The sequence below is a fragment of the Piliocolobus tephrosceles genome, unplaced genomic scaffold (assembly GCF_002776525.5).
Source record: "Piliocolobus tephrosceles isolate RC106 unplaced genomic scaffold, ASM277652v3 unscaffolded_40864, whole genome shotgun sequence".
NCBI classification, from domain to species: Eukaryota; Metazoa; Chordata; class Mammalia; order Primates; family Cercopithecidae; genus Piliocolobus; species Piliocolobus tephrosceles.
This window is the reverse complement of record NW_022325270.1, coordinates 1-27,642: the sequence shown is the minus strand read 5'-3', so window position 1 is coordinate 27,642 and position 27,642 is coordinate 1. Positions and strand designations below refer to the sequence as shown.

The window sequence follows — 27,642 nt, the reverse complement described above, 5'->3', positions numbered from 1 at the left end:
AGCCTGGGTGCCAGAGCGAGACCCTGTCTCCAAGCAAAAAAAAGGAATCTTCCTTCACACTCACTCTTGTTCCTACCTTAGAGTCCTGGATTGTGTATAATTTGATTTTCTGAATTTTAAAATCTTCCAAGTGACTGGATAACCGGAATTGCTTAAAAAGATGGAAAAAATTATGGTAGTTTAAGATTTAGAGATTCTTTAGCCTAGACAAGAAAGATAGAGAGGGATAACTCTAACTACTAGGAAATTCCTTTTGTGAGAGGGACCGGTTGTCTAGTTCTCTAGGAGAGAGGATTCACTCAGGTACTCAAGGATACTCAGGTATCCTTGTCTTTTTTTTTTTTTTTTTTTTTTTGGGTTAGGCTCGCTCTGTCGCCCAGGCTGGAGTGCAGTGGCCAGATCTCAGCTCACTGCAAGCTCCGCCTCCCGGGTTCACGCCATTCTCCTGCCTCAGCCTCCGGAGTAGCTGGGACTATAGGCGCCCGCCACCTCGCCCGGCTAGTTTTTTTTGTATTTTTAGTAGAGACGAGGTTTCACCGTGTTAGCCAGGATGGTCTTGATCTCCTGACCTCGTGATCCGCCCGTCTCGGCCTCCCAAAGTGCTGGGATTACAGGCTTGAGCCACCGCACCCGGCCGGTATCCTTGTCTTAAAGGGGTTTCAAACTCTGAATAAATACAAGATGTCGAATATTTTGCCCCAAGACCTAGGCTGGGTGAGGTGGCTCATGTCTGTAATCCCAGCACCTTGGGAGGCCGAGATGGGAGGATCACTAGAGCTCAGGAGTTTGAGACCATGGGCAACATAGCAAAACCTTGTCTCTACAACAAAAATAATAATTAGCTGGGCGTGGAGGCACCCACCTGTGGTCCCAGCTACTTGGGAGGCTGAGGTGGGAGGATCACTTGAGCCCAGGAGATGGAGGCTGCAGTGAGCCATGATGGTGCCTCTGCACTCCAGCCTGGATGACAGAGCGAGATCTTGTCTCACAACTAAAAATATTAGCCTTGTGGTGCATTGCTCTATTCTCAGCTATCAGGGAGGCTAAGATGGGAGGATCACTTGAGCCCAGGAGTTGCTCCAGGCTTCGGTGAGCCATGGTCACACCACTGTACTCCAGCCTGGGCAGTAGAGTGAGACCTTGTCTCAAAAACAGAGCAAGAAACAAGGGTTTATTATTCTTGAAACACGGAAAATTAAAATATCAGAAAACCCAAATTCTTAAGATATTTAGGAAAAAAAGAGGTGGCCAGGCGCAGTGGCTCATGCCTGTAATCCCAGCACTTCGGGAGGCTGAGGTGGGTGGATCACCTGAGGTTAAGAGTTTCAGACCAGCCAGGCCAACATGGTGAAACCTCATCTCTACTAAAAATACAAATATTAGCCGAGTGTGATGGCACATGCCTGTAGCTACTCAGGAGTTCGGGAGGCTGAGACATGAGAATCACTTGAACCCGGGAGGTGGAGGTTGCAGTGAGCTGAGATCACGCCACTGCACTCCAGCCTGGGCGACAGAGTGAGACTCTGTCTCCAAAAAAAAAAAAAAACAAGGTAGCAGGAAACTGAAAGGGAAGGTTGCTAATCCCAGCCAGGGTCTGCTGAGCCCCTGCCTTGTTCCAGGCAGTCATGGGATGGGAGCAGCGTCCTTTCTCCTCTCCCCTCTCCTGGCCGAGGAGAAGGGGGCCCACCGCAGGGAGGCCAGAACGAGAAAAAGCACGCAGACTCCCAGTTACAGCAGGATTGTATTCATGTTCAGCTTCACGAAACTCTATTCCAGAGAAATACGAAAGGCCCAAGGATGATCAAAAGGAAGAGTTCAACACGTGGGTCAATAATATGTACGTCTTCTTTGTGAACACGCTCTTTCACGCGTATAAACGTGAAGAAGCTATCAAGGAGAAAATAAGGGAAGACAGGTTACGCAGCACAGCACGGGCCCAGCAGCGGAAGACGGAAGATGACGAACTGGAAGCAAGGTAACTTATGAGGTTCCTCCGCTCCTTCCCGAGCTGCTCTGTCTATCCTGTGTTCTGTAGCTGCCAGAATGCATCAGGACCAAGTGCTTTCCGGACAAGCCTATCATTTCCTAAGGGCGTCTGTGACATAAAAAGGAATGAGTATTTGGTCTCTGTTCCTGGCAGAGCACCTGAAGCCTTTGTAACTTCCTGAGTAATGGGGTAATGGGAGCATCTTTGGTTCTAATATTTGGTCTTAGTTTCTAGTTTTTTATTTTTAATTTTTTTTTAGATGGGGTCTCACTGTCGCCCAGGCTGGAGTGGAGTGGTATGATCTCAGCTCACTGCAGCCTCTGCCTCCTGGATTCAAGCGATTCTCTTGCCTCAGCCTCCCGAGTAGCTGGGATTACAAGCATGCACCACCACGCCTGGCTAATTTTTGTATTTTTAGTAGAGACGGGGTTTCACCAGGTTGTCCACGCTGGTCTCAAACTCCTGACCTCAAGTGATCCGCCCACCTTGGCCTCCCAAAGTGCTGGGATCACAGGGTGAGTCACTGCACGCAGCCATTTTCTAGTTCTTGCCCCAAGAGCTTCAAAACCTGTGGACTCTCTGGGGTAGTGACTGTCTTTTGTATGATGAGATGACGGGGGGCCAGGGGAGGGGCCCTCGATAGCTTCTTGCTGGAGCTGGTTGCCAGGGAACCAACCAGGAGATTAGAGGATTGGGACTTTCAGCTCCAGCCCAACCTCCCAGGAAGGGAGAGGGGCTGGAGCTCGAGTTCAATAACTGATAGCCAGTGACTTGATCGGGTCTACATATTGGACCCTCCATAAAATCCCCAAACGGGCTGGGCATCATGGCGCATGCCTGTAACCCCAGCACTTTGGGGGACCAAGGCAGGGGATGACTTGAGTTTGAGACCAGCCTGAGTAATACAGCAAGACCTCATCTCTACAAAAAATACAGAAATTAGCCAGATGTGGTGGCAGGTGCCTATAGTCCCAGCTACTTTGGATGCTGAGGCAGGAGGATTGCTTGAGCCTGGGAGTTGAGGCTGCAGTGATCTGTGTTTGTGCCACTGCCCTCCAGCCTGGGCAACACAGCAAGACCCCATCTCAAAATTATATATTATATATATATGTGTATATACACACACACGCACACATATGTAACTTTGGGAGGCCGAGGCAGGTGGATCACCTGAGGTCAGGAGTTTGAGACCAGCCTGGCCAACCTGGTGAAACCCGTATCTCTACTAAAACTACAGAATATTAGCTGGGCGTGGTGGTGGAAGCCTGTACTCCCACTACTCAGGAGGCTGAGGCAGGAGAATCACTTGGACACGGGAGGCAGAGGTTGCAGTGAGCTGAGATTGCACCATTGCACTCCAGCCTGGGCAACAAGAGTGAAACTGTCTCAAAAAATTTTTTTCTTTTCATAGATACATGAAAATTTTACTTTGGACTGTGTCGACATGGCATGAGTTATTTCAGGCAAAGTGCAGCAGCTTAGTTTTGTTTAACAGGCTGCTGAAATGCAGGTCTGAAGGGCTGTATACTATAAATAGCATCAAACTGGTTTTGCAGTTTTGAGGGGGATTGAAAAAAGCTCCCACCTTCTCATGTTTGCTTTCAGGGTGAATATCTTTATCTTGAGAGAGGAAGAAGCCACGAGACAAGACTATGAGGTGGACATCACGGTGATCAAGGAGCCGGTGGACGTGTCATCCTCTTGTCTCATACTGGACCCTCCCAAGGAGGACATGACCATTTCCCCGTCCAGCAAGACCATCACCAGCAAGAAGAAGAAGAAGTAGGAGCCCCGAGGACACACACAGAGGCTTAGGACAGCGCGTGCGGTAAGAGTTCCTGAGCATTACAGTGCTTAGCACTGTACTTGTTGCAGTGTTTTAAAATACTGCCTGGCCCACTGCGTCTCAGGTTTCCTACATGGCTGGATTATGGGAGTTCGAGACCAGCCTGGGCAACATAGTGAGACCCCCATCTCTGCAACATTAAAAAATTAGCCGAGCATGGTGGTGTGTACCTGTGGTTCTAGCTTCTTGGGAGGCTGAGGCGGGAGGACTGCAGTGAGCCCAGGAGATTGAGGGTGCCATGAGCCACTGCATTGCAGCCTGGGTCACGGACCTGGTGGCTGGTGTAATCTACAGATAGGCAGCAGGAGACTCAACACCAGAATTTTAAAAACTTTAACAATTTATTAATCTTATTTTCCAGTAAAATATTCACATAATGTCAAAAGAATGGAATGACAGAGATATAGTCAACTACCTTTAATTAATTCCACATAAATATTTAAAATCTAAAAACCTCAGGCGATCAGGAGGAGACTGAGTAGAAATGTGATTCTTCAAATCAAGTATTGCTTTTCCCTTGTCCTGAATGCGGTCCGTCATATGACCAATAACTTGCATATGACCAAATGTTTGCCGGGCGTTTTTTAAATACGCTTTCGGTGAGCCATCGGTCACTCCAAGAAGAAGATGTTGTTGAACTGCGTTGCACAAAGTTTCTTGACCTCTTCTGCGAAAAGGACAGACAACAGTGAGGAAGGAAGAGGCACTCACTTAAAAGGTTACGTGATCTATAATTAAATTCTTCTTGGGTAAAATTAGGAATAGATATTTGATTTTGACCTTAAATCCCAGAAGACTAGGCAAGGAATTTAATTTTTTCTTTTTTTTTTTGAGACAGAGTTTTGCTCTGTCACCCAGGCTGGAGTGTACTGGTGTGATCTTGGCTCACTGCAGCCTCCACCTCCCAAGTAGCTGGGACAACAGGTGCACACCACCACGCCCGGCTAATTTTTGTATTTTTGGGTAGAGACAGGGTTTCGCCAGGCTGGTCTTGAACTCCTAACCTCAGGTGATCCGCCCACCTTGGCCTCCCAAAGTGCTGGGACTGCAGGCATGAGCCACTGTGCCCAGCCAAGAAATGTTCACAAGAGGGGAGAAAACCACCTAAGAAACCTCCCAGGCCGCAGCAGTTTTGAGCATATAACACTGTCGCACCGCCTGAGGAACCAACACCGCCCCCCGGCCTGAGGAACTGCAAGCAAAGTGCCCAGGACACCCGGGGAGGGGGTTAGAAGCACGAGGCTGGCGCTGTCGTCATCCTGGGAGAACTGATGGAACAACAGAGAAACTGACAGCGACCCTGAGCTGCAGACCCAGCACCCCACAGACGTGTCGGGATTTTGATCAAATTCAGTTTAGATCAGGCTTGTATTAACTGATGTTTCTAATGCACACAATTGCTAATGCAAGTGTTAATAACAGAAAAATGTAGTATGCCCGAGAAGATACCAGGGAAAAAAGAGACGCTTACATTGAATTTAGTGTACATGTGGGGCTGTGCCCAAGGGGGCAGCTCTGCCGAGGTGAGGTCCCCTCTCTCCAGGGCAGCCGAGCTGTCAGCAGAGCAGCTGCCGGGTCACCCCATGTGGTGGGCATGGATGGCCGCGTTGGCGGGAAGGCAGGAGAAAATGCCTTATCATTCTGCCAGTGTATAGAGGGATCGCTGTAAACAGCTACATGAACCTGGCAGCTTCTCCCTAAAAAAGATACGTTTATATCACAGGATATTAAAAAAGGACACTTGGGGCTGGGCAAGGTGGCTCCTGCCTGTAATCCCAGCTCTTTGGGAGGCCGGAGGATCGCTTGAGGCCTGGAGTTTGAGTCCAGCCTGGGCAACAGAGCAAGACTCTGTCTCAAAAAAAAAAAAAAAAATTAGCGGGTTATGGTGACACATGCCTTGGTGACCCATGCCTGTGGGCTCAGCTACTCGAGAGGCTGAGGTGGGAAGACTGCTTGAGCCTAGGAGTTGGAGGCTGTGGTGAGCTATGATTGCACCACTGCACTCCAGCCTGTATGACAAAGTGAGACCCTGTCTCCAAAAAGGGTACATTTCTTACTACACAGTAAAGTTACTTTTTTTTTTTTTCTTAGGCCACTGTCAAGTTTCCTGTGCTACAAGAAAGTCCTGTCAGTTTTCCAAGGAAGAGAACATGGACCAAATGTTGAGTAGAGGCACCTGCTTAGAATCTCAACAGACATTTGTTCTATTTATCATGTTTCTATTTTTTAACCAGGTTTAATACAGTGAAAAAACAACTTTTCCGTATCAGCAGCATTAAAATTCTCCTGAAACACCAAATCCTACTTACCATTTACTTCAATCAGGTTTGCATTTTTTTGATTCAAAATAACATAGAGCTCCCGCCGATCAGACTTCTTTCCAACAACCCAGTAATCACTCATGGCCTTCACGATGATCTCCTCATCCTCATCCACTCTGCAAGAGGAGTTTCAGAAGGCGCTGTTCGTTACTCATGGCTGGACTGGGAAAGCAAGCATTCCCAAACAAGAACAGGAAATGGAACGGGCGCACGTGGCATTGAAAAGGCTCAGGGAGTCCCGTGTGAGGGAACCGGTGACTAAGGGGCTCCTCAGTGCGGCGCCCATGAAGGTGGTTCAAGCTTGAACCCCATGGAAAGGGCTCTGGGTCATTTGGCTTTGAAGGGACTTTCCGTGTCTTTTTTTCTTAGAAAGGGGACACCTGGGCCGGGCGCGGTGGCTCACGCCTGTAATCCCAGCACTTAGGGAGGCCAAGACGGGCGGATCACGAGGTCAGGAGATCGAGACCATTCTGGCTAACACGGTGAAACCCCGTCTCTACTAAAATACAAAAAAAACTAGCCAGGCGTGGTGGCGGGCGCCTGTAGTCTCAGCTACCTGGGAGGCTGAGGCAGGAGAATGGCGTAAACCCGAGAGGCGGAGCTTGCAGTGAGCCGAGATCGTGCCACTGCACTCCAGCCTGGGTGACAAAGCGAGACTCCATCTCAAAAAAAAACAAAAGGGGACACCTGATTGGAGAAGTGGCTGGAATCACCTGGTGAAGTCACTGTTGATGTCACCGAGAATCTTCATTAAATCCGGGTGAACGGAAGTGAGTGACACACTGGGCGTTTTCCTCATGTGAACTGTGCTCTTCTCAGCCAGATTCATGTGGTTGAAGTAAATAAACTTAAACTGGGGTTCTTTCTCAGACCTGTACAAACATGTCACAAAGACGGTTAAACTGGGGTTCTTTCTCAGACCTGTACAAACGTCACAAAGACGGTTAAACTGGGGTTCTTTCTCAGACCTGTACAAACATGTCACAAAGACGGTAACACCCTGGATGGATATAACCAAACAATACAACTAGATTCTTTTTTAAAATTTTTTTGAGATGGAGTCTCACTGTCACCCAGGCTAGAGTGCAGTGACACAATCTCGGCTCACTGCAATCTCCACCTCCCGGGTTCAAGCGATTCTCCTGCCTCAGCCTCCTGAGGAACAGGGATTACAGGCACACGCCACCACGCCCAGCTAAGTTTTGTATTTTTAGTAGAGATGGGGTTTCACCATGTTGGCCAGGATGGTCTCGATCTCCTGACCTTGTGATCTGCCCGCCTCGGCAGGGATTACAGGCGTGAGTGCCCGCACCCGGCCCTCTTTTTCTAAACAAAGTTTCACGGGAGCATCGCCATCGCCACACGTTCATGTGTTGTCTGCTTTCCCGTCAAAATGACAGTTGAGAGTTGTAACACACAACATCTACATACAGCCCGGGACGTCTGAAATGCTTCTTATTTGGTCCTTTACTGTAAAAGGCTGCCGACCCCTGCGTTAGGAGAGTAACATCTCATTCCTCCCCCAGTGCGGGGAAGGAGCGTCCCATGGAAATTAACCTGCCTCATGACGGAAGCCTACGACAATATGTATGTAACAAAGCTTTTCCTCCTATCATCCCCAGTGGAAATCATTGTGAAACGCAGTCGCCTTTTCCACTGCAGTCTAATGAACATTTTAAATGGGATACGCCTTTTTATTTCGTAAACTGACTAGGCAATGCTATGACACTGCCTCCCAGGTCAGCGTCTGTGACCTCCTCGGGGACCTAGTGGGAAAAGCTGAGCCTCACCCCTCCCAGGGCCCCTCCCCTCCCCTCCCCTCACTGCACACCCTGGGGCCTGGGATGGAGCCTGAGCACAGCCCCGCCCCTGGGCTCAGAAGCCTCCTCTGCTTGCTTCGGGGTTAGCAGCCATGTTCTGGAGGGCTGGGGGTGCCGGAAATCCGACCTCCGGACAAGTGGGGTACTACTGAAATACTCTACATCTAGGCAAAGAAAGAACGTGGAGGATTTAGTTTCCAGGAGCATGAAAAGAAACTTCTTATAAAACCAGAATTTGTTTTCAGTAGCTCCCTAAGGCTAAGGAAAGTATAATGACAAGAAAAACTGGAAGGAGTTGCAAATTGAGTCGTCTGCATAGACAAGGAACTTAAATCGGGTGTAAGCTTCTATCATCCTCAAAACACTCTGTGCGGCCAGGCGCGGCGGCTCACGCCTGTAATCCCAGCACTTTGGGAGGCCAAGGAGGGAGGACTGCCTGAGCCCAGTAGTTTAAGACCAGCCTGGGCAACATGGCGAAACCCCGTCTCTACCAAAAAATACAAAAATTAGCCAGGCGTGGTGGCCCACACCTGTAGTCCTAGCTCTACAGCCGGGAGGCTGAGGTGGGAGGATCACTTCGAGCGTGGGAGGTCAAGGCTGCAGTGAGCCATGATTGCGCCACTGCACTCCAGCATGGGCGACAGCAGGAGACCCTGTCTCCAAAAACCCACAAAAATACCAAAAACAACACGTGACGCATTCTCTGTGGTCAGTACACTTTGTCACTTTCCATCTGTTAGTTGATAATCTGCGTGATCCAAACCAATTTAACTCACTATGCCTCCTTCACAAAGGAAAACCTGGTATTTTCACGGCCAAAGAATTCAATGATTCAGCAGTACTGTCGAGATGTAAGCTATTGGCCAGGCGCGGTGGCTCATGTCTGTAATCCCAGCACTTTGGAAGGTCAAGGTCGGTGGATCACCTGAGGTCAGGAGTTCAAGACCAGCCTGGCCAACATGGCAAAACCCCATCTCTACTAAAAATACAAAAATGAGCTGGGCGTGGTGGCACCTGCCTGTAGTCCCAGCTACTTGGGAGGCTGAGGCAGGAGAATCGCTCGAACTCAGGGGCTGGAGGTTGTAGTGAGCTTAGATCATGCCACTGCACTCTAGCCTGGATAAAAGGGTGAAACTCTGTCTCAAAAAACAAAAACAACCAAAAACCAATGAAGATGTAAGCTGTTGACAGCAGTAATCCACACCCCAAAATCTATAGGTGCTTTCACCTTTGCTCGCTTCTACACTCTCAGAGGCCCACGCTTATACAAGACCACACAGAAATAACATACGGGCCGGGCGTGGTGGCTCACGCCTGTAATCCCAACACTTCGGGAGGCTGAGGCGGGAGGATCACAAGATCAGCAGTTTGAGACCAGCCTGACCAACATGGTAAAACCCCATCTCTACAAAAATTAGCCAAGCATGACGGCATCCAGCTACTCAGGAGGCTGAGGCAGGAGAATCGCTTGAACCTGGGAGGGCAGAGGTTGCAGTGAGCCGAGATCATGCCATTGCACTCCAGCCTGGGCGACCGAGCGAGACTCCATCTCAAGGAAAACCCAAAAAAACAACATATGAACATTAAGAACATGAGCTTATGCAGAAATGCACAGCATTTTAGTAACTTCTCCAATGTGTAGAGAGCCTATTTAAAAGCAGGACTCAACTTCGCAAAGGGCTTTCCATGACCTCACTTTTCACTTTATAATAACTATTTTGTATTGAGAAAATATAGGGAAGGCCGGGTGCTGTGGCTCACAACTGTAATGCCAGCACTTTGCGAGGCTGAGGCGGGTGGATCACTTGAGGTCAGGAGTTCAAGACCAACCTGGCCAACATAGTGAAACCTTGTCTCTACTAAAAATATAAAAATTAGCCCGGCATGGTGGTACACGCCTGTAATGCCAGCTACTCGAGAGGCTGAGGCATGAGAATCGCTTGAACCTGGGAGGCGGAGGCTGCAGTGAGCTGAGATCAGGCCACTGCACACTCCAGCCTGGGCGACAGAGTGAGACTTTGTCTCAAAAGCTAGGGACCAAGAATTGAAGGACGTTTCAGTGTCTAGAGAGTTAGAGGAGGGAATCCCGCCTCTCCCACTCAGTGTAGACCCTTCAGGCTGCCACACTGAGTACCCAGGCCCAGTGCCCACATCCCAGCCAGTTTCCCCTAGACATTTTCACACGAGAGGCAAAATGCTTTCGGTCTGCGCACACCAAATCCACGCTGACTACTGCCCATGGGAACGTCACCATCGGGGCCAGTGAAATGGGATGTTCCAATCGGCGGGGAGCTGAGGGAAGGTATTTAACAGAAGACCCGGCCCCAGCTGCCATCACGGGGCAGAAAAACTCAGGTCGGCTTCCCCGGGACCCTTTCTGACAGGCCTGAATGGCACGTGTCACCGTTCTCTCGATCCCACGAGAGCACAGGACTGTTACCACCACCCACATGTGTAAGGAAAATGACGTGTGTTGTACCAGCCGCTCGATGCCTGAACGTGAACAGAAAGTCAAGTACAAACCCAGACGTCCTCTTGTTGATGTTCAACTGCTCGCAGATGTCAGAGGCCAGCACCGTGAGCTGGGGCCCGACGACGCCGTCCAGTCTTCGGCAAAAATCCAGCGTTGGCGGGATAGAGGCTGGCGAGTCATGACAAAACAAAGCGGTAAGATTCATGTGACTGTCCAATGCTCAACAACTGTATTCAAACGAAAACGTCACTGATCTGGGAAAGCAAACGATGAAACGCTCAGGCCCCTCCTGCTCCTCAAATACAGGAGAAACAGAACACGGAAAACCGGTTTGGTTTCTCTCACTGGGAAAAAGTGACTTTTTTTTCTCTCACTGGGAAGAGGTGCACCCTGTGGGGTGGTAAACGGCTGCCGACCCCAGAAACGCCTCAGAAGGTCGTATGTTTATTTAACAAACATTACATAGCACTCACGGGCCAGGTGCTGTTTGGTGCTTCACACACATGACCTCATTCAATCCTCAGAGCCCCCCGAGAGAGGTACCACTGCTGTCTCCAGCTCGCCGTCAGCAGGGCACAGAAAGATGCCCACATTCTGCTGACAAGTAGAAAAACTAGGACTTAAAAAATAGGAGCAATGGCTAGTTCAGGAGCCAGGGGGGTCCCAGATGGGGAACAGGCTCCTCTCTGTGCCTCTACACTGCTGACGACAACACATTCATCATTTAATGGGCTGGGTGTGGGGGCTCACGCCCGAAATCCCAGCACTTTGGGAGGCTAAGGTGGGGGGAATCACTTGAGCCCAGGAGTTTGATACTAGCCTGGGCAACATAGCGAGACGCTGTCTAAACAACATTAGCTGGGTGCGGCCGTGTGGGTTGGCAGCTCCCAGCGACCCAGGAGGCCCAGATGGGAAGATCACTTGAATGCAGGAGGTCGAGGCTACAGTGAGCTACGATCGTGCCACCGCGCTCCAAGAGTGAAACCCCGTCTCAAACAAAAAACCCCCAAACAACTGAAACCCCCAAAACATATCATTTAAGAATAGGACGCAGCAAAGTACAAAAAGCTTAGGCTGAAATGAGACGAAGGCGCGTACCCACCGTCGATCATAAAGCACACAGCCGCACTCATGGCCTGGGAAGAGAACAAACCTAAGGTTATGAAACGGTAGAAAAAAGGAGACTTTCAAATAATCACAATCTGTTCAAAGTCAACAGGGCCAAATCAACGGTAAAAAGATGCTTTTCAGTCAACCAGAGCCATCTGGACACCGGCTGCCCATTCTGTGATGCGAGGGGAGCGCTGTGCACCTTGTCAGGTGTGACAGTGCCTGTGGGGAGGTGACCACAGACGTCCTCATCAGAGAGCACAGGGAAGTGTCCGTGACTGACGTGAGGACTTAAAATGCTCTTGCAAACCCAACAACACAACACGGAGAGGCAACAAAACCAGAATCTTATTCACTTGTGTGATGGGGGCTTAGGGGCTCACTGTTTTCGTCTCTCTGTGTATACTCCAGAGAGAACTGGCAGAAACTGTCAATTATTCTGTGATGATTTCCACTGACACAAGTTTACAAAGACAGCAAATGGATATCATCTTGTCTCACTTTATTACAGCAAATAATTGCAGTTATTACATTAGACATAGCAACCTACAACCAGGACCACAGATAACCAAAAATGTTTAAAATTTATCGGCTGGGCGCAGTGGCTCAAGCCTGTAATCCCAGCACTTTGGGAGGCCGAGACAAGTGGATCACGAGGTCAGGAGATCAAGACCATCCTGGCTAACATGGTGAAACCCCGTCTCTACTAAAAAATACAAAAAACTAGCTAGGTGAGGTGGTGGGCGCCTGTAGTCCCAGCTACTTGGGAGGCTGAGGCAGGAGAATGACGTAAACCCGGAGGCGAGGGGAGCTTGCAGTGAGCTGAGATCCGGCCACTGCACTCCAGCCTGGGCGACAGAGCGAGACTCCGTCTCAAAAAAAAAAAATTATCAAAACAATTATGGTTAAAAAAGGCTCAATAGGCCAGGCATGGTGGCTCATGCTTGTAATCTCAGCACTTTGGGAGGCCAAGGCAGGCGGATCACGAGGTCAGGAGATCGAGACCATCCTGGCTAACACAGTGAAACCCCATCTCTACTAAAAATACAAAAAATTAGCCAGGTGTGGTGGCGGGCGCCTGTAGTCCCAGCTACTTGGGAGTCCGAGGCAGGAGAATGGCGTGAACCCGGGAGGCAGAGCTTGCAATGAGCCGAGATCCCACCACTACACTCCAGCCTGGGCAACTCCGTCTCCCAAAAAAAAAAAAAAAAAAAAAAAAAAGGCTCAACAGAATATCAAGCCTGACAATGAAAGCCACAGACTTCCTTCTCTGAGCCCTCCTCCCCGGCAACCACTTTAACCTGTTATTAGACAACGGGCTTATCCTAACTCTTTAGCATACCCTCTTTAGACATCGTATTGACTTCCTGCTCATGTCATGACGGGTGTGACCCCCATCTGCCTTCCCCCCTCCTCCTCTATGGTTTACAGCCATTCTATTTCCTCCGCTGGCCGCCTTCCACCAGCCACAGGCCTCCGCTCCTGAAATCACATTCCCACCTGCCCCAGTACCTCTTCCCACTTCTGAGAGCGAGATCCTGTCTCAGAGATGAAAGATCTCAAATCAGTGACCCGACCTTTCGTCTTAAGATCCTGGACAAAAGGAGTCAACTAAACCTAAAGCAAGTGGGGCCGGGTGCAGTGGCTCACACCTGTAATCCCAGCACTTTGGGAGGCCAAGGCGGGTGGATCACCTGAGGTCAGGAGTTTAAGACCAGCCTAACACGGTGAAACCCCGTCTCTACTAAAAGTACAAAAAAATTAGCCGGGCGTGGTGGTGTGCGCCTATAATCCCAGCTACTCAGGAGGCTGAGGCAAGAGAATTGTGTGAACCTGAGAGGCAGAGGTTGCAGTGACTGTGCCACTGCACTCCAGCCTGGGTGACAGAGCGGGACTGTTTCAAAAACCAAAAAAAAAAACAACAAAAAAACCCAAAGAAACCTAAAGCAAATGGAAGGAAATACTAAAAGATGAGAGCAGAAACAAACTCGATAGAGAAAAATCACAGAGAAAATAAATGAAACCAAAAGTTAGTTGTCTGAAAAGACCAACATCGAAAACCTTTTCCTTTTTTCTTGTGAAGATTCCAGAAGTATGAAGAACCTTCAGCTAGACTGTAGAACAAGAAACAAACAGAGAAGACTCAAATTACTAAAACCAGGAATGAAAGAGGAGACATCACTACTGACTTTACAGGAAAAATGAAGGAGTATCTGGCTTTACCTATAATACCATGAAAACCCACGTGCCGACAAATCAAATCAAATTGAAGCGGACAAATTCCTAGAAAGACACAAACTACCAAAGCTGACTCAAGAAGAAACAAAATCAAAATAAACCTCTAACACGTAAAGAGATTAACCTATTTATGCTGGAGGTTGTAAATCTTTTCTGTGAAAAATGAGACCTTAGCGATGACCTCCAGCAGGATATAAATAACTCCCACAAGCTTAGTGTTCCAATAATGGAACGCTACGCACAGTTAATTAACTTTAAAACTTCCCACAAAGAAAAGCCCAGATGCAGAGAGCTTGACTGTGAATTCTATGAAACATGTAAAGAGGAATTAACACCAGTGCTTCACTGTCTTCCAAAAAAATAGGAGGGAACACTTCCCAATACATTCTATCAGGCCAGCATTGCCCAAAGATATCACAAGAAAACAAAACTACAGGCCAATATCCATTACAGCCCAAGGCTGTACAGCACCCACTCCACTCTGGAGGGCTGGAGACTAAGGCTGGCCACACAGGCCCAGCTGTGTCTCTGTGGCCAATCCCCAATAAAAACTCTGGATCTCGAGGCTCAGGTGAGCTTCCCTGGATGGCAGCACTCCATAGAGACTGCCATACATCCTCAATGGGGAAACAGGCACTGTGCTGTCCACATGACCCCAACGGGAGAGGACAGCCGGAAGCTCACACCAGAGCGGGACTCCATCTCAAAAAAAACAAAAAACAAAAAACCAGAAACCCAAAAAACCAAACAAAACTAAAGCAAATGGAAGGACTCCTGGTCCTTCCATTGGTGGCTGCTGGGCCCTGCCCATGTGCCTCTTCCCCGGGCTGATTTTAACCTTTATTCTTCTTTCACCGTAATGAACCGCAGCTGTGCATACATTCTTCCTTATCCCTGGTTTTGCTTCCCGTGGTTTCAGTCATGTGAGGGACAGTGTAATAAAATACTGCGGTAAGGGGGAAGCAAACCACATTCTCATTACTTTTATTGCAGCATATTGTTATTGTCCAATCATGATTACTATTACTTTTCGTGAGATGGGGTCTCACTCTCTCGTCCAGGCTGGAGTATAATGGCACTATCTTGGTTCACTGCAACCTCTGCCTCCCAGGTTCAAGCGATTCTCCTGACTCAGCCTCCTGAGTAACTCGGATTACACGTGCATGCCATCATGCTTGGCTGATTTTTATATTTGTAGTAGAGGCAGGGTTTCACCATGCTGGCCAGGCTGGTCTCAAGTTCCTGGCCTCAAGTGACCTGCCTGCCTTGGCCTCCCAAAGTGCTAGGATTACAGGTGTGAGCCACTGTGCCCGGCCTTATTATTGCTATTAATCTCTTACTGTACTGAATGTATAAATTAAACATTATCACAGGCATGTACATACAGGAAAAAACACAGTATGTGAAGGGTTTGGTACTGTCCCCGGTTTCAGGTACCCACTGGGGGTTCTGGAACACTTGGCCTTTGCCTTGGGCGTACTGCTGTAGAAAGCCTTTTCTGAGTCCTGAAGTACTTCTAGCGAACTCTTACCCTAAAGGTGGTCATGGGGACTCCTAGACTTGCAGCTGGTGTCAGAAGTGAGGATGGTCTTGGAGACTCATGAACTTTGCAACTAGAAATCACTAAATTGTACATTTTAAGTATACAAGGGTGAGTTGTATGGTACGTGCATTGTATCTCAAAGTCATTAAGAAAAAGATAAGGGCCCTTGAACACAGCCACAATCCCATTATCACATGCCAAATTATATCTATAGATTGACTCTAAAAACACAAATGCAATCAACAAGCATATTACACACCAGGCTTATGGAGATTTCAGAGTCATTACCTGGGTCATTCAAAGGGGAATGATTGTTTTCTTGAGATGGGGTCTCGAATTTTCGCCTGATCCACAAATGGACATTCTTCCAATTCCTGCTCTAAGTTACACCTCCAACATTTTGGTTTGCTTTTTCGACCACATCTTTCTGTAGGCTCTTCCTGGAATCTCCCCTTCCCTGCCTCTGTCGCAGCTCAACTTTGACTCTCTCAAGCACGCCATGTGATGAACAAAACATCTTTTTATTTTGGCGGCTTGAACCCTGGAGCCCTCCCTCCTCCTGCTCGGTCACGGAGGTGCTGGAGGTGGGGTGTCGCCAACAGACCTTAAGAGCCTGATCACCCCAAGATTTCCTTGTACCGTCTCATGCGTGAGAACTACTGCTCTGGATCCCAACTGTTCTTTCCCGGTTTGTTCACTTATTCTGCTGACGGGTGACCCTGTGTGACACCCTGAGGAAGGGTGCATGAGGGTCAACTTTTTGAGGCTTTTCCTATTTAACGTGGTTTTTTTTTTCTTTTTGAGACAGAGTCTTGCTCTGTTGCCCAGACTGGAGTGCAGTGGTGTAATCTCAGCTCACTGCAACCTCTGCCTCCCGGGTACAAGTGATTCTCCTGCCTCAGCCTCCAGAGTAGCTGGGATTACAGGCGTGTGCCACCACGCCTGGCTAATTTTTTGTATTTTTAGTAGAGACAGGGTTTTCCCATGTTGGCCAGGCTGATCTCGAACTCCAGACCTCAGGTGATCCACCTACCTCGGCCTCCCAAAGTGTTGGGATTACAGGCGTGAGCCACCGTGCCTGGGCTAATGTCTTTTGTCTCATCTGTGGTTGACAGCTTGGCGTGGCAAAGAACTCTGTGCTCAAATTCATCTTCTCTCAGAACTCTGAGTCTCTTCCACTGTCACATAATATCTGGTGCTGGATATGAAACTGTTGATGCCAGTTTCCTTATTTTTGAGACAGGGTTTCACTCTGTCACCCAGGCTAGAATGCAGTGGTGTGATCATAGCTCACTGCAGCCTCCAACTCTTGGGCTCAAGTGGTTCTCCTGCCTCAGCCTCCTGAGTAGCTGGACTACAGACGAGCACTACCATGCCTGGCTATTTTTAAACATTTTTCTGTCAACACAGGGTCTTACTATGTTGCCCAGGCTGGCCTCTAACTCCTGGCCTCAAGTGATCCACCTTGGCCTCCCAAAGTGCTGGGACTGCACCTGGCCCATTTCCATTTTATATTAATAGATACAACTCTTCTAATCAGTGGATATTAATTTTTTAAAGTTCTTATCTGTCCTTGGAATCATTTTTGTTTCTTTCGAGACCTCCAGTTTTGTTTTCACAGCCATAGTTAACAATGAGGGAACGCGAAGGCTCCCCAGGCTTCACTCAGAGTAGGATGAAGGTCTCAGTTCCGCCTGGGAGACAGAAATGCCAGAATGAGCAGGGCCTCACTCTCAGGGGCAGACATCCACGTTAGCCACTCGGGGTCTCTTCAGACTGTCTCCTTTCTTTAAACAGACCCTCACTTGTCACCCAGGGATGGATGCTCAGCCGCGGGCCTATCTGTGCAAGGATGGGGGAAGGGGAGGCTGACTGGCCTCTCTGCCACACTTCACTTCACTTCCCCACCTTTCCAGGCCCAGTCCCCACTCTGACAACTCAGGTGACCCCTCCTCCAAGTCAGGAGCTTCTCTGGGCTTCCGCAGGGCTGTGGGTCCTTTGCCTTAGCACAGGGTTGCCACTCATATTCCAGGCCTGTTCCGGCACCGCCCTCCATCAGGCGTGGCTGACAAGTCCCGTCTACCTTCCAGAGAGGGACAGGACTCCCTCATCCTGACACACCCCGCTCCTTCCTGTTCCCCGGCAGCATCATTTCTGAGCCTTTATGAATGAAAACTTCTCCGCAGCCTCAGGCAGGAAAGAAGAGAAGCACCTACGCATGCTCTGACTTCTTTCTTGAACGAAAAACTGCCTTTAATTGGAAACACAACCTGAGTACATATCCTTACAAGATGATGTCCTGACAAAAACAAAATACGATCCTTATGGAATTAGCAAGCCCATAGCCTTAAAATCAGAGCAAAAGCAACATGCACAGACACGTGGCCACGGCCCCCATCCGGAGCCATTTCGAGAACAGGCAGCACCAACCTCTGACAGCCTTTGGTTTGAGAGCACGTGGGACTTCACACGTTTATGAATCACCATCTTAAACAGTTCCTCTTTCACTAATAACAAAACTGTTTAAAAGGAGCTAAAAATAAACTTATTACTCCGGAAGAACACCCATTTTGAGTTTTACCATAATCGGAACTTCCAACATCTTTTCCAAGAAACATTTAAGAGGTTTGCATACACACTCATGTACACGTGCAAGAAAGACCGACTTCAGTATTAATCAGTAACGCTGGAGGGAAAAAAGTTGTTACCTTATAAACAATTAAATGGAGCTCTTCATAAGTGTCATCTGTATTTACAAAAATTTTGGGGAATCTGCATTTTGCATCTGGATCATTAAGGTTCAAGGGTCCGGTAAGAAATCTTAAAAGCAAGAACAGACATGACTTGATTCAATGAGGTGAATGAGAATCAGGAATCTAGAAACAGAACACACTCCTACTTAATATTCACCAGTTGCTTTCGATGCCAGGTGCTATTTGGATAACACCGTATCAGAATATGCTGGCCGGGCAAGGTGGCTCATGCCTATAATCCCAGCACTTTGGGAGGCAGAGGTGGGTGGATCACCTGAAGTCAGGAGTTCAAGACCAGCCTGGCCAACACGGCAAAGCCTCGTCTCTACTAAAAATACAAAAATTAGCTGGGCGTGGTGGTGGGCACTTGCAATCCCAGCCACTCGAGAGGCTGAGGCAGGGGAATTGCTTGAACCCGGGAGGCGGAGTCCGCAGTGAGCTGAGGTCGTGCCACTGCACTCCACACTCCAGACTGGGCGACAGACACTCCATTGAAAAAACAAAAACAAAAACAAAAAACAGGATATGCTAAAGTAAGTTTTAACTCATTGGAAACAATAAACTTTCCTTTGTTGATTACTGTCAATCAGATGGCACAAAGATATTTCAATGTCCATATTATCTTTATCAAAAAAATAATAGGCCAGGCATGGTGGCTCACACCTGTAATCCCAGCACTTTGGGAGGCCAAGGCAGGTAGATCACTTGAAGTCAGGAGTTCAAGACCAGCCTGGCCAACATGATGAAACCGTGTCTCTACTAAAAATACAAAATGAATTAGCCAGGCACAGTGGCTTGGGCCTGTGGTTCCAGCTACTGGGGAGGCTGAGGCATAAGAATTGCTTGAGCCTGGGAGGCAGAGGTTGCAGTGAGCCGAGATCTTGCCACTGCACTCCAGCCTGGGTAACAGAGCCAGACTCTGAGTCAAAAAAAAAAAAAAAAAAAAGGAAAAGAAGGAAAACCCAGTATCATAAATCAAAGAACAGAAGTCCTACCTTCCATAGTGCTGAAGATTTCCTGGCATTTCTGCTCTTATTGGAGAATCCCTTCCTGCTAACTGCAAATAAATTTAGGGTTCAGAATGACTTATCAGACTTTTTATTTATTTTCCAAGCTTTGAAAAACAGCATTCATTATCTACTAAGTTAGTTCCATGCCATTTGTCTTTTTCTTTTAGAGACAGGATCTTGTTCTGTTGCCCAGGCTGGAATGCAGTGCGGCATGATAATGACTCACTGTAGCCTTGAACTCCTGAGCTCAAGCAATCCTCCCACCTCAGCCTCCTGATATAGGCATGTGTGAGCACACCTGGCTACGTTTTAAATTTTTGCCCAGGTGAGGGGGCTCACGCCTATAATCCCAGCACATTGGGAGGCCGAGGCAGGCAGATTACTTGAGCCCAGGAGTTTGAGACCAGCCTGGGCAACATGGCAAGATCCCATGTCTACAAAAAAAAAATTAGCCAGGTGTGGTGCATACACCTGTAGTCTCAGCTACTTGGGAGGTTGAGGCGGGAGGACCACTTGAGCCCAGGAGTTTGAGACCAGACGAGGCAACGCAGTGAGACCTTGTCTCTAAAAAAAAAAAAAAAAAAAATTGAGAGAGGGAGGACAAGAGAGAGGGAACGAACAAGCGGAGAGAGTGAGTTCAACCGAGCCAAATGATTTTTGTGTGTTAAGCTCTGAAAATACTTTCAGGACAACACAGCGATATCATTTACAAGTTCTCTGCAGAAAACCGGGAAATTCAGTACTACAGTAGAAAGCCAGGTAGGCACTAAAACATCTACTGAAAATTCGGTCTCATGTTGATAGAGGAGAAGACGACACAGGTCAACTGTTTTAAAGATCACTGGCATTTTAAAGGTTCCTAGAACCCGATCTAAAATCCAATTTTTCGGCCAGGAGTGGCAGCTCACGCCTGTAATCACAGCACTTGGGGAGGCTGAGAAGGGTCAATCACCTGAGATCAGGAGTTCGAGCCCAGCCTAGCCAAGATGGTGAAACCCCCGTCTCTACTAAAAATACAAAAATTAGCTGAGCATGGTGGCGGACGCCTGTAATCTCAGCTACTGGGGAGCCTGAGGCAGGAGAATTGTTTGAATCCAGGAGGTGGAAGTTGCAAGTGAGCTGAGATTGCACCATTGCACTCCAGCCTGGGCGACAAGAACAAAACTCTCTCAATAAATAAATAAAACATACAAATTAAAAGTAAAATAAAATCCAATTTTTCCTCTACTCAATGACTCACTCCTCTTAAAAACATGCTTTCTGGACTGGGGGCGGTGGCTAATGCCTGTAATCCCAGCACTTTGGGAGGGCCAAGGTGGGCAGATCACGAGGTCAGGAGTTCGAGACCAGCCTGGCCAACGTAGTGAAACCCGTCTCTACTAAAATTACAAAAAAACTAGCTGGGCGTGGTGGCGAGCGCCTGTAATCCCAGCTACTTGTGAGGCTGAGGCAAGGAGAATCGCTTGAACCTCTCCACCCCGGGCAAAAGTTCGAGACTCCGTCTCAAAAAAACAAACAAAAACACACAGAAAAAACCAACACACACACATATGAAACGATGCTTTCTGCATCACATCGGAATGTCACACACTGGAGAAGAGCTGCGTGTGGTTTTCCGTGCTAATTGATACACAATGACATCAATATCACACTAAGAAAACATATACATCAGCAATGATCAGAAATGCTTAGGCACCACATCGTACTCCACCCGCCCTCTCTGTGCCCTGGATGTGAGTAAGTGTGTGCAGCTGTGGTCCCCGTCATACCTCGGGCTCGATGTGCCTTGGAAAAAGGGAAGTGGTAAGGTATTTGTACAAAATTCTCATGTCGTCTTGTTCTAATCCACTCCTGGAACATCAGAAAAGCACTGGGTTAAACGTTTTGGAATTGTCTTCTGTCTTTCCACTGCTGTGATAAAGCTCATTTTAAAAAAAAAAATTTTTTTTTCAAGTCATTTTTAGCGACACAGAATAAATTCTAACTTTTTAAAGTCTAAAGCTACATAAAACCCAAAACAATCTAATGAGTTTCCTTTTTCCTAAACATAATTCTTAGCACTGAGGTAAATCTGAATTTACGTGGTATACTTTGTCAAACTTTTCCAAAGAAATTTAAGCCCTGGATAAAGCTCATTTTTTATTAAAAAAAAAAAAAAAAAAAAACTTCGAGACAACGTCTTGCTCTGTCACCCAGGCCGGGTGCAGTGGTGTGATCACGGCTCACTGCAGCCTCGGCCTCCAGGACTCAAGCGGTCCTCCCATCTCAGCCTCCAGACTAGCTGGGACTACAGGCGTGCACCACCATGCCCAGCTAATTTTTCTACTTTATCTAGAGATAGGGGTCTTGCTATGTCACCAGGTTGGTTTCAAACTCCTGGACTCAAGCAGTGCTCCTGCCTCAGCCTCCTAAAGTGCTGGGATTACATATGTGAGCCACTGTGCCTGGCCTCATCTTTTTTCGCTTTTCAAGAGACGAGTCTTGTCTGTTGCCCAGGCTGAATTACAGTGGTGTGACCACAGCTCGCTGCAGCCTCCGATTCCTAGGCTCAAGCGAACCTCCCACCTCAGCGTCCTGAGTAGCTGGGACTATGGGTGCTTTTTTCTTTAACATTGTATCAAGAGGCTCACCTCCTGACTGCCAAGTTCAGGAAGGCGAAGAGTTAAACTGGAGTCCAGGCACTGGAACTTCATCCCCACCTGCAAAAGGCTACTCCTATGTAGTCTTGTATTTCACAAGCCATTTGAGATAAAAAGTCACAAGGGATCGGACTCTCTGGTTGAATTCCATGTAGGATTATGCAGGAAACCTCCAAAGCCACAGTTTCATTTTAGGAGCAGATGTCTCTTAGCTTCCTGGGTTATAGGGTAACCCCACATTCTCTCCCCAGCCCCCTGGGAAAATATGGGTGTGCTGTAGACAGGGAACCTGATCCTAGGTCTCAGAAATGTACATGGATTTTAATTCTCTGGATCGCGGTGTAGAAAAACAAGAGGAGGAGAAAAACAAGCTTTCAGGTAAACCATCTGATCTGAAATGAGGCAGGAAGGAACAGCACATGGAAAAAGCACAGAGAAACTAGCAGGCATCAGACTCTGGAATCGGTTTTTTAAAAGAGAGACAGACAGACAGTGAGGCTGGATCTGGGGGTTTTCTATTCAAGATCACTGAAATATCCTGAAAGTGGCCAGGCGCGGTGGCTCACACCTATAATCCCAGCAGGTTTTGGGAGGCCAACGTGTGCAGATCACCTGAGGTCAGGAGTTCAACACCAGCCTGGCCAACATGGCGAAACACTGGCTATACTAAAAAATACAATATTTTGCTAGGACTGATAGCACGCGTCTCTAATCCCAGCTACTTGGGAGACTGAGGCATGAGAATCGCTTGAACCTGGGAGGCAGAGGTTGAAGTGAGCTGAGATCACACCATGGCACTCTAGCCTGGGCGACCGAGCAAGTGAGACTCTGTCTCAAAAAAGAAAATCAAAACAATATACTAAGTAAATACATAAGGGTAATATTTACTCTGCTTGCGAAAAATTCTTTTATTTCCCCCTTTTTGGTGGAGACAGAGCCTCATTATATTGTCCAGGCTGAGACAATATAATGACAATATAATGTCCAGGCTGAGACAACACAGCCTCATTATATTGTCCAGGCTGCTCTCCAAGCAACTCCTGGCTCAAGCGATCTTTCTGCCTTCTCCTCCCCAGTAGCTGGGACTATAGATACGTGCCACCACACCTGGTTTAAAAGTCTTTCTTGGCATTTAAATATAACAGCTTTGGAATAAGCAATTCCGTCAAAACGTGTTTTTTTCTTAGACGGGGTCTTGCTCTGTCACTCAGGCTGGAGTACAGTGGTGCTATCATAGCTCACTGCAACCTCAAACTTCCGGGCTCAAGTGATTCTCCGGCCTCAACCCCTGTAGTCTCTGTAGCTGGGACTGTCAAGTGCGCACCACAGTGCCCAGCTGATTTTTTTTTTTTTTTTTTTTTTGCATTTTTTGTAGAGATATAGTCTATGTTGCCCAGGATTCTCTTGAACTCCTGGTCTCAGGTGATCCTCCTGCCTCAGCCTCCCAAAGTGCTGGGATGACAGGTGGAAGCGATCGCGCCTGGAGTAACATGCTGTTTTTCTTGAAGGTTCTTTTTGTTGCTACTTCCTGGGACTGACCTTTCCCCCACGAGCACACCAGAGGTGACAACAGAACAGTTCTATGCAGCCACCAGAGCTGTGCCCTACTCAACCCCTCGGATGCTATTCCAAGACGACGATGCCAACAGGATCCCCGAAGCTGGGCACCAGATTGTCCTGTGACTCCAGGCTTCCAAGGACCAACCCTGCTGGTCACTCTCGCTCCAGGGTCTCCCAGAATGAGCTCCTGGAGGACCCTCTGCTCTTTCATTCTTCCTCACTCTCAGGAGTTTGCACCCTGAGAGTGCAAACTCTCAGGCAGGGCTTGTGTTCCGTCCCAGAGATCAGAATCTCAGCTACTTTTCTCTTTTTGGTAGAGTCAAGGCCATGGGCCACTGCTGCTGGATTCTGGCTTGTCACACTACACCTCCCTACCACCGTGGATGCATGTAACTTGCAAGTGCCTCCTGTCATTTTCATCTGGGGAGGAGCCACTCCCTCTGCAGAAGCACAACTATCCTCCCATCTCCTGCATTTCACAGCAGTATTTCACTTTACTAACATCGTGTGTGTATCACAGAAAGCAACTACAGCAGAGTCAGTACAGTGGAAGGTTGCCTCATAAACAATATGTCCAATCAAAAAGTAGGTGGAGGCCGGGCACGGTGACTCACGCCTGTAATGCCAGCACTTTGGGAGGCCGAGGCAGGCCAATCACTTGAGGTCCGGAGTTCAAGACCAGCCTGACCAACATGGTGAAACCCCATCTCTACAATTAACTGGGTATTGTGGTATGCACGTAATCCCAGCTACTCGGGATGCTGAGGCAGGAGAATTGCTTGAACCCAGAAAGCAGGGGTTGCAGCAAGCCAAGATCATGCCACTGCACTCCAGCCTGGGCAACAGAAAGCGACTCCATCTCAAAAAAAAAAAAAAAACAGGAGGTGGGTTTTCACCAGAAATTTGTGTTGTCCTCCTAGGAGGTAACAAAGTTCATGTGGAAATCCACCAAGTTGTTTATCAACTGGAATCAGATTTTTGTTTTTTTGTTGTTGTTGTTGAGACGGAGTCTCGCTCTATCGCCCAGGCTGGAGTGCAGTGGCACCATCTCGGCTCACTGCAACCTCCGCCTCCCGGGCTCACGCCATTCTCCTGCCTCAGCCTCCCGAGCAGCTGGGACTACAGGCGCCCGCCACCTCGCCCAGCTAATTTTTTTGTATTTTTAGTAGAGAACATCACCATGTTCGCCAGGATGGTCTCGATCTACCTCGTGATCCGCCCGCCTCGGCCTCCCAAAGTGCTGGGATTACAGGCGTGAGCCACCACGCCCGGCCTCAAATTTCTTTACAGTAACTTGTTTCTCTTCTTAAAATGGAGCTACAAGATTTTGGCAGGGAAGGTAAATTTCAGGGGAACTAGTTTGGCCTTTTCTATTAGCTGAACTCATGCTATAGTAGTAAAATATGGCCACGCCCCTAATTAAGAAACTGGGCTAGGCCAGGTGCAGGGGCTCATACCTGTAATCAAGGCACTTTGGGTGGCCAATCCAGGCAAATCATCTGAGGTCAGGAGTTTAAGACCAGCCTGGCCAACATGGTGAAACCCCATCTCTACTAAAAATACAAAACAGCTGGGCATGGTGGTATGTGCCTGTAATCCCAGCTACTCAGGAGGCTGAGGAAGGAGAATCGCTTGAACCCAGGAGGTGGAGGTTGCAGTGAGCCAAGCAAGATCGTGCCATTGTACTCCAGCCTGGGCAAGAGAGTGAGACTCTGTCTCAAAAAAAAAAAAAAAGAAAAAGAAAAGAAAGTGGGCTATAGTCAATGGGAACATAAAACCTGAGGGTCCTGGAACAGCTGCGGGAGGGCCGGCCACTCCCTGCTATGCCTCCATGGCTTCTGTCCACCTACTCTAGGCCAAAAGTGCACGGCCTCGGTTGCCACCCAGCTCTGAGGGGTCACGTATGCTGGGCAGTCTTGTGACCACCTTGTTCCTACTGCAGGACACAAACAGTTTGACGATAGCAGGTAATTTCCTGGTTTGTATAACACTTTGGATTTCTTGGATTTCAAAAAAGAAATCTAGCTTCTTTAAAAGAAAGCAGGTGCAGTGGCTCATACCTGTAATCCCAGCACTTTGGGAAGCTGAGGCAGGTGCATCGCTTGAGGCCAGGAGCTTGAGACCAGCCCGGCCAACACAATAACCCTGTCTCTATAAGAAAAAAAAAAAAAAAAGCTACAAAATTTCCACTTCTCACATTTGTCATTTTGGAAAAAACTCCAAAAGAAAAATAGGATTCTAAACCTTACTTGATAGGAACATTTTCTCTTTTTTTTTTTTTTGGAGACTGAGTCTCCCTCTGTTGCCAGGCTGGAGTAGTGGCGCTATCTTGGCTCACTGCAACCTCCGCCTCTCAGGTTCAAGCGATTCTCCTGCCTCAGCCTCCCGAGTAGCTGGGACTACAGGCATGAGCCAACACGCCCAGCTAAGTTTTGTATTTTGGGTAGAGACGGGGTTTCCCCATGTTGGCCAGGCTGGTCTCAAACTCCTGACCTCAAGTGATCTGCCCGACTCAGCCTCCCAAAGTACTAAGATTATAGGCGTGAGCTGCTGCGCCCAGCCTTACATCTTTCATGCAACCAGTTTTAAACTCCTCTGTGTGGAAATTTTAACCCAAATCACCCTAGTTCTGCTTTAAATAATCACTGCTTTATTTTGACAATATCTATGAAGATGCTTCCTACCCAGCCTCCCCCTGCAAGTTCCTGTTTGACAACCTGCCATCAATCCAGTCATTGCTGTTTTCATTATCTCCATTTCTTCTTTCAATACCACGCCTCGGGGTGTACCTACCAGATGAGCTGATCGTTATAGAGAAACGCAGTGTATTTGACTATATTCAGGCTTTCCTCCATTCTATTAATAAAGGATTGGATTTTCAAATAAGTCATTTTATCCAACGGGAAGAAGCTGATTCCACCAAAAATGTCAAGTAGGTCACATGACTGCAAATGTAGCGTTTGCAAATACTGTGGAAAAAAAGGCATAAAATTTAGTAAGAGTACACCGAATATAATGCTCCTTGATAACTGAGAATAATCTTATGTCAGACTCGTATTTATGCTGCAATTACACACTAGCAAACAGCACAATAATGAGGCCATGGCGAAGACATGGGTAACCGAGTGTGAACTCGGTACCAATTCCAAGATACACAGTTCAAACATATCTAGTTAATGTTTATTCAGTATTGTGTTTTACCTCTTTTTAAAGGTAAATTTTTTTTTTTTTTTTTGAGACGCAGTCTTGCTCTGTCACCCAGGCTGGAGTGCAATGGCGCAATCTTGGCTCACTGCAAGCTCCGCCTCCCAGGTTCATGTCATTCTCCTGCCTCAGCCTCCCAAGTAGCTGAGACTACAGGCACCTGCTACCACGCCTGGCTAATTTTTTGTATTTTTTAGTAGAGACAGGGTTTCACCATGTTGGCCAGGATGGTCTCGATCTCCTGACCTCGTGATCCACCCGCCTCGGCCTCCCGAAGTGCTGGGATTACAGGCGTGAGCCACCGCGCCCGGCCCAAAATTTTTTTGGTCTTTTTTGGGTATAGACAGGGTCTTGCTATGTTGCCCAGGCTGGTCTTGAACTTCCAGCCTCTGTGATTCTCATGTCTAGGTGTCCCAAAGCACTGGGAATACAGGCATGAGCCACTGTGCCCAGCTAGGACTTTAAAGTATTTAATTCTTGGCCAGGTGCGGTGGCTCACGCCTGTAATCCCAGCACTTTGGGAGGCCAAGGCAGGCAGATCACTCGAGGTCAGGAGTTTGAGAACAGCCTGGCCAACATGGCAAAACCCCATCTCTACTAAAGATACAAAATTAGCCGGGCGTGGTAGCCTGTAATCCCAACTACTTGGGAGGCTGAGACAGGAGAATCACTTGAACTTGGGAGATGAAGGTTGCAGTGAGCCAAGATCACACACTGCACTCCAGCCTGGGTGACAAGAGTGAAACTGTCTCAAAAAAAAAAAAAAAAAAAAGGTATTTAATTCCTTATAGTAGTGCCCTTCAAATTAGATTAACCTAATGAGGGATCTATCCATTAATACTACAGACAGTGCCATCTTTCTTTCCCCCGCCGCTGCACTCCTGCTCTGTTGCCCAGGATGGAGTGCAGTGGTGTGATCTCGGCTCACTGCAACCTCTGTCTCCTGGGTTCAAGCGATTCTCCTGCCTCAGCCTCCAGAACAGCTAGGATGACAGGCATGCGCCACCACAGCCAGCTAGTTTTTATGTATTTTTAGTAGAGGCGAGGGTTCACCATGTTGGCCAGACTGGTCTTGAACTCATGACCTCATGATCTGCCTGCCTCGGCTTCCCAAAGTGCTGGGATTACAGGCGTGAGC

At 48.0% G+C, this 27,642-nt stretch overlaps 1 protein-coding gene across 1 annotated transcript; it reads right to left on the bottom strand.

The window, feature by feature from the left end:
• Positions 1-4,155: 4,155 nt before the first annotated feature.
• LOC113223325 (vacuolar fusion protein CCZ1 homolog B) lies at positions 4,156-26,302 on the bottom strand. The gene is made up of 9 exons (XM_026452800.1): positions 26,094-26,302; positions 20,871-20,952; positions 19,087-19,148; positions 18,047-18,158; positions 11,550-11,583; positions 10,498-10,615; positions 6,868-7,026; positions 6,143-6,270; positions 4,156-4,500 (listed from the first exon to the last, which is right to left on the bottom strand). Exons 1-9 carry the CDS (start codon positions 26,285-26,287, stop codon positions 4,445-4,447), a joined length of 945 nt encoding a protein of 314 aa, XP_026308585.1. The 5' UTR covers positions 26,288-26,302; the 3' UTR covers positions 4,156-4,444.
• Between the last annotated feature and the right edge of the window lie 1,340 nt (positions 26,303-27,642).

What these genes read in the sequence shown, in the direction of transcription:
- LOC113223325 (XM_026452800.1), bottom strand. Translation starts at nt 26,287, where the DNA reads ATGCCTTTTTTTCCACAGTATTTGCAAACGCTACATTTGCAGTCATGT. An exon ending in AATCTTCAGCACTATGGAAG is followed by an intron (nt 18,159 to 19,086) that starts GTAGGACTTCTG and finishes CTTGCTTTTAAG; the next exon opens with ATTTCTTACCGGACCCTTGA. An exon ending in ATCAACAGTGACTTCACCAG is followed by an intron (nt 6,271 to 6,867) that starts GTGATTCCAGCC and finishes CTCCTCTTGCAG; the next exon opens with AGTGGATGAGGATGAGGAGA.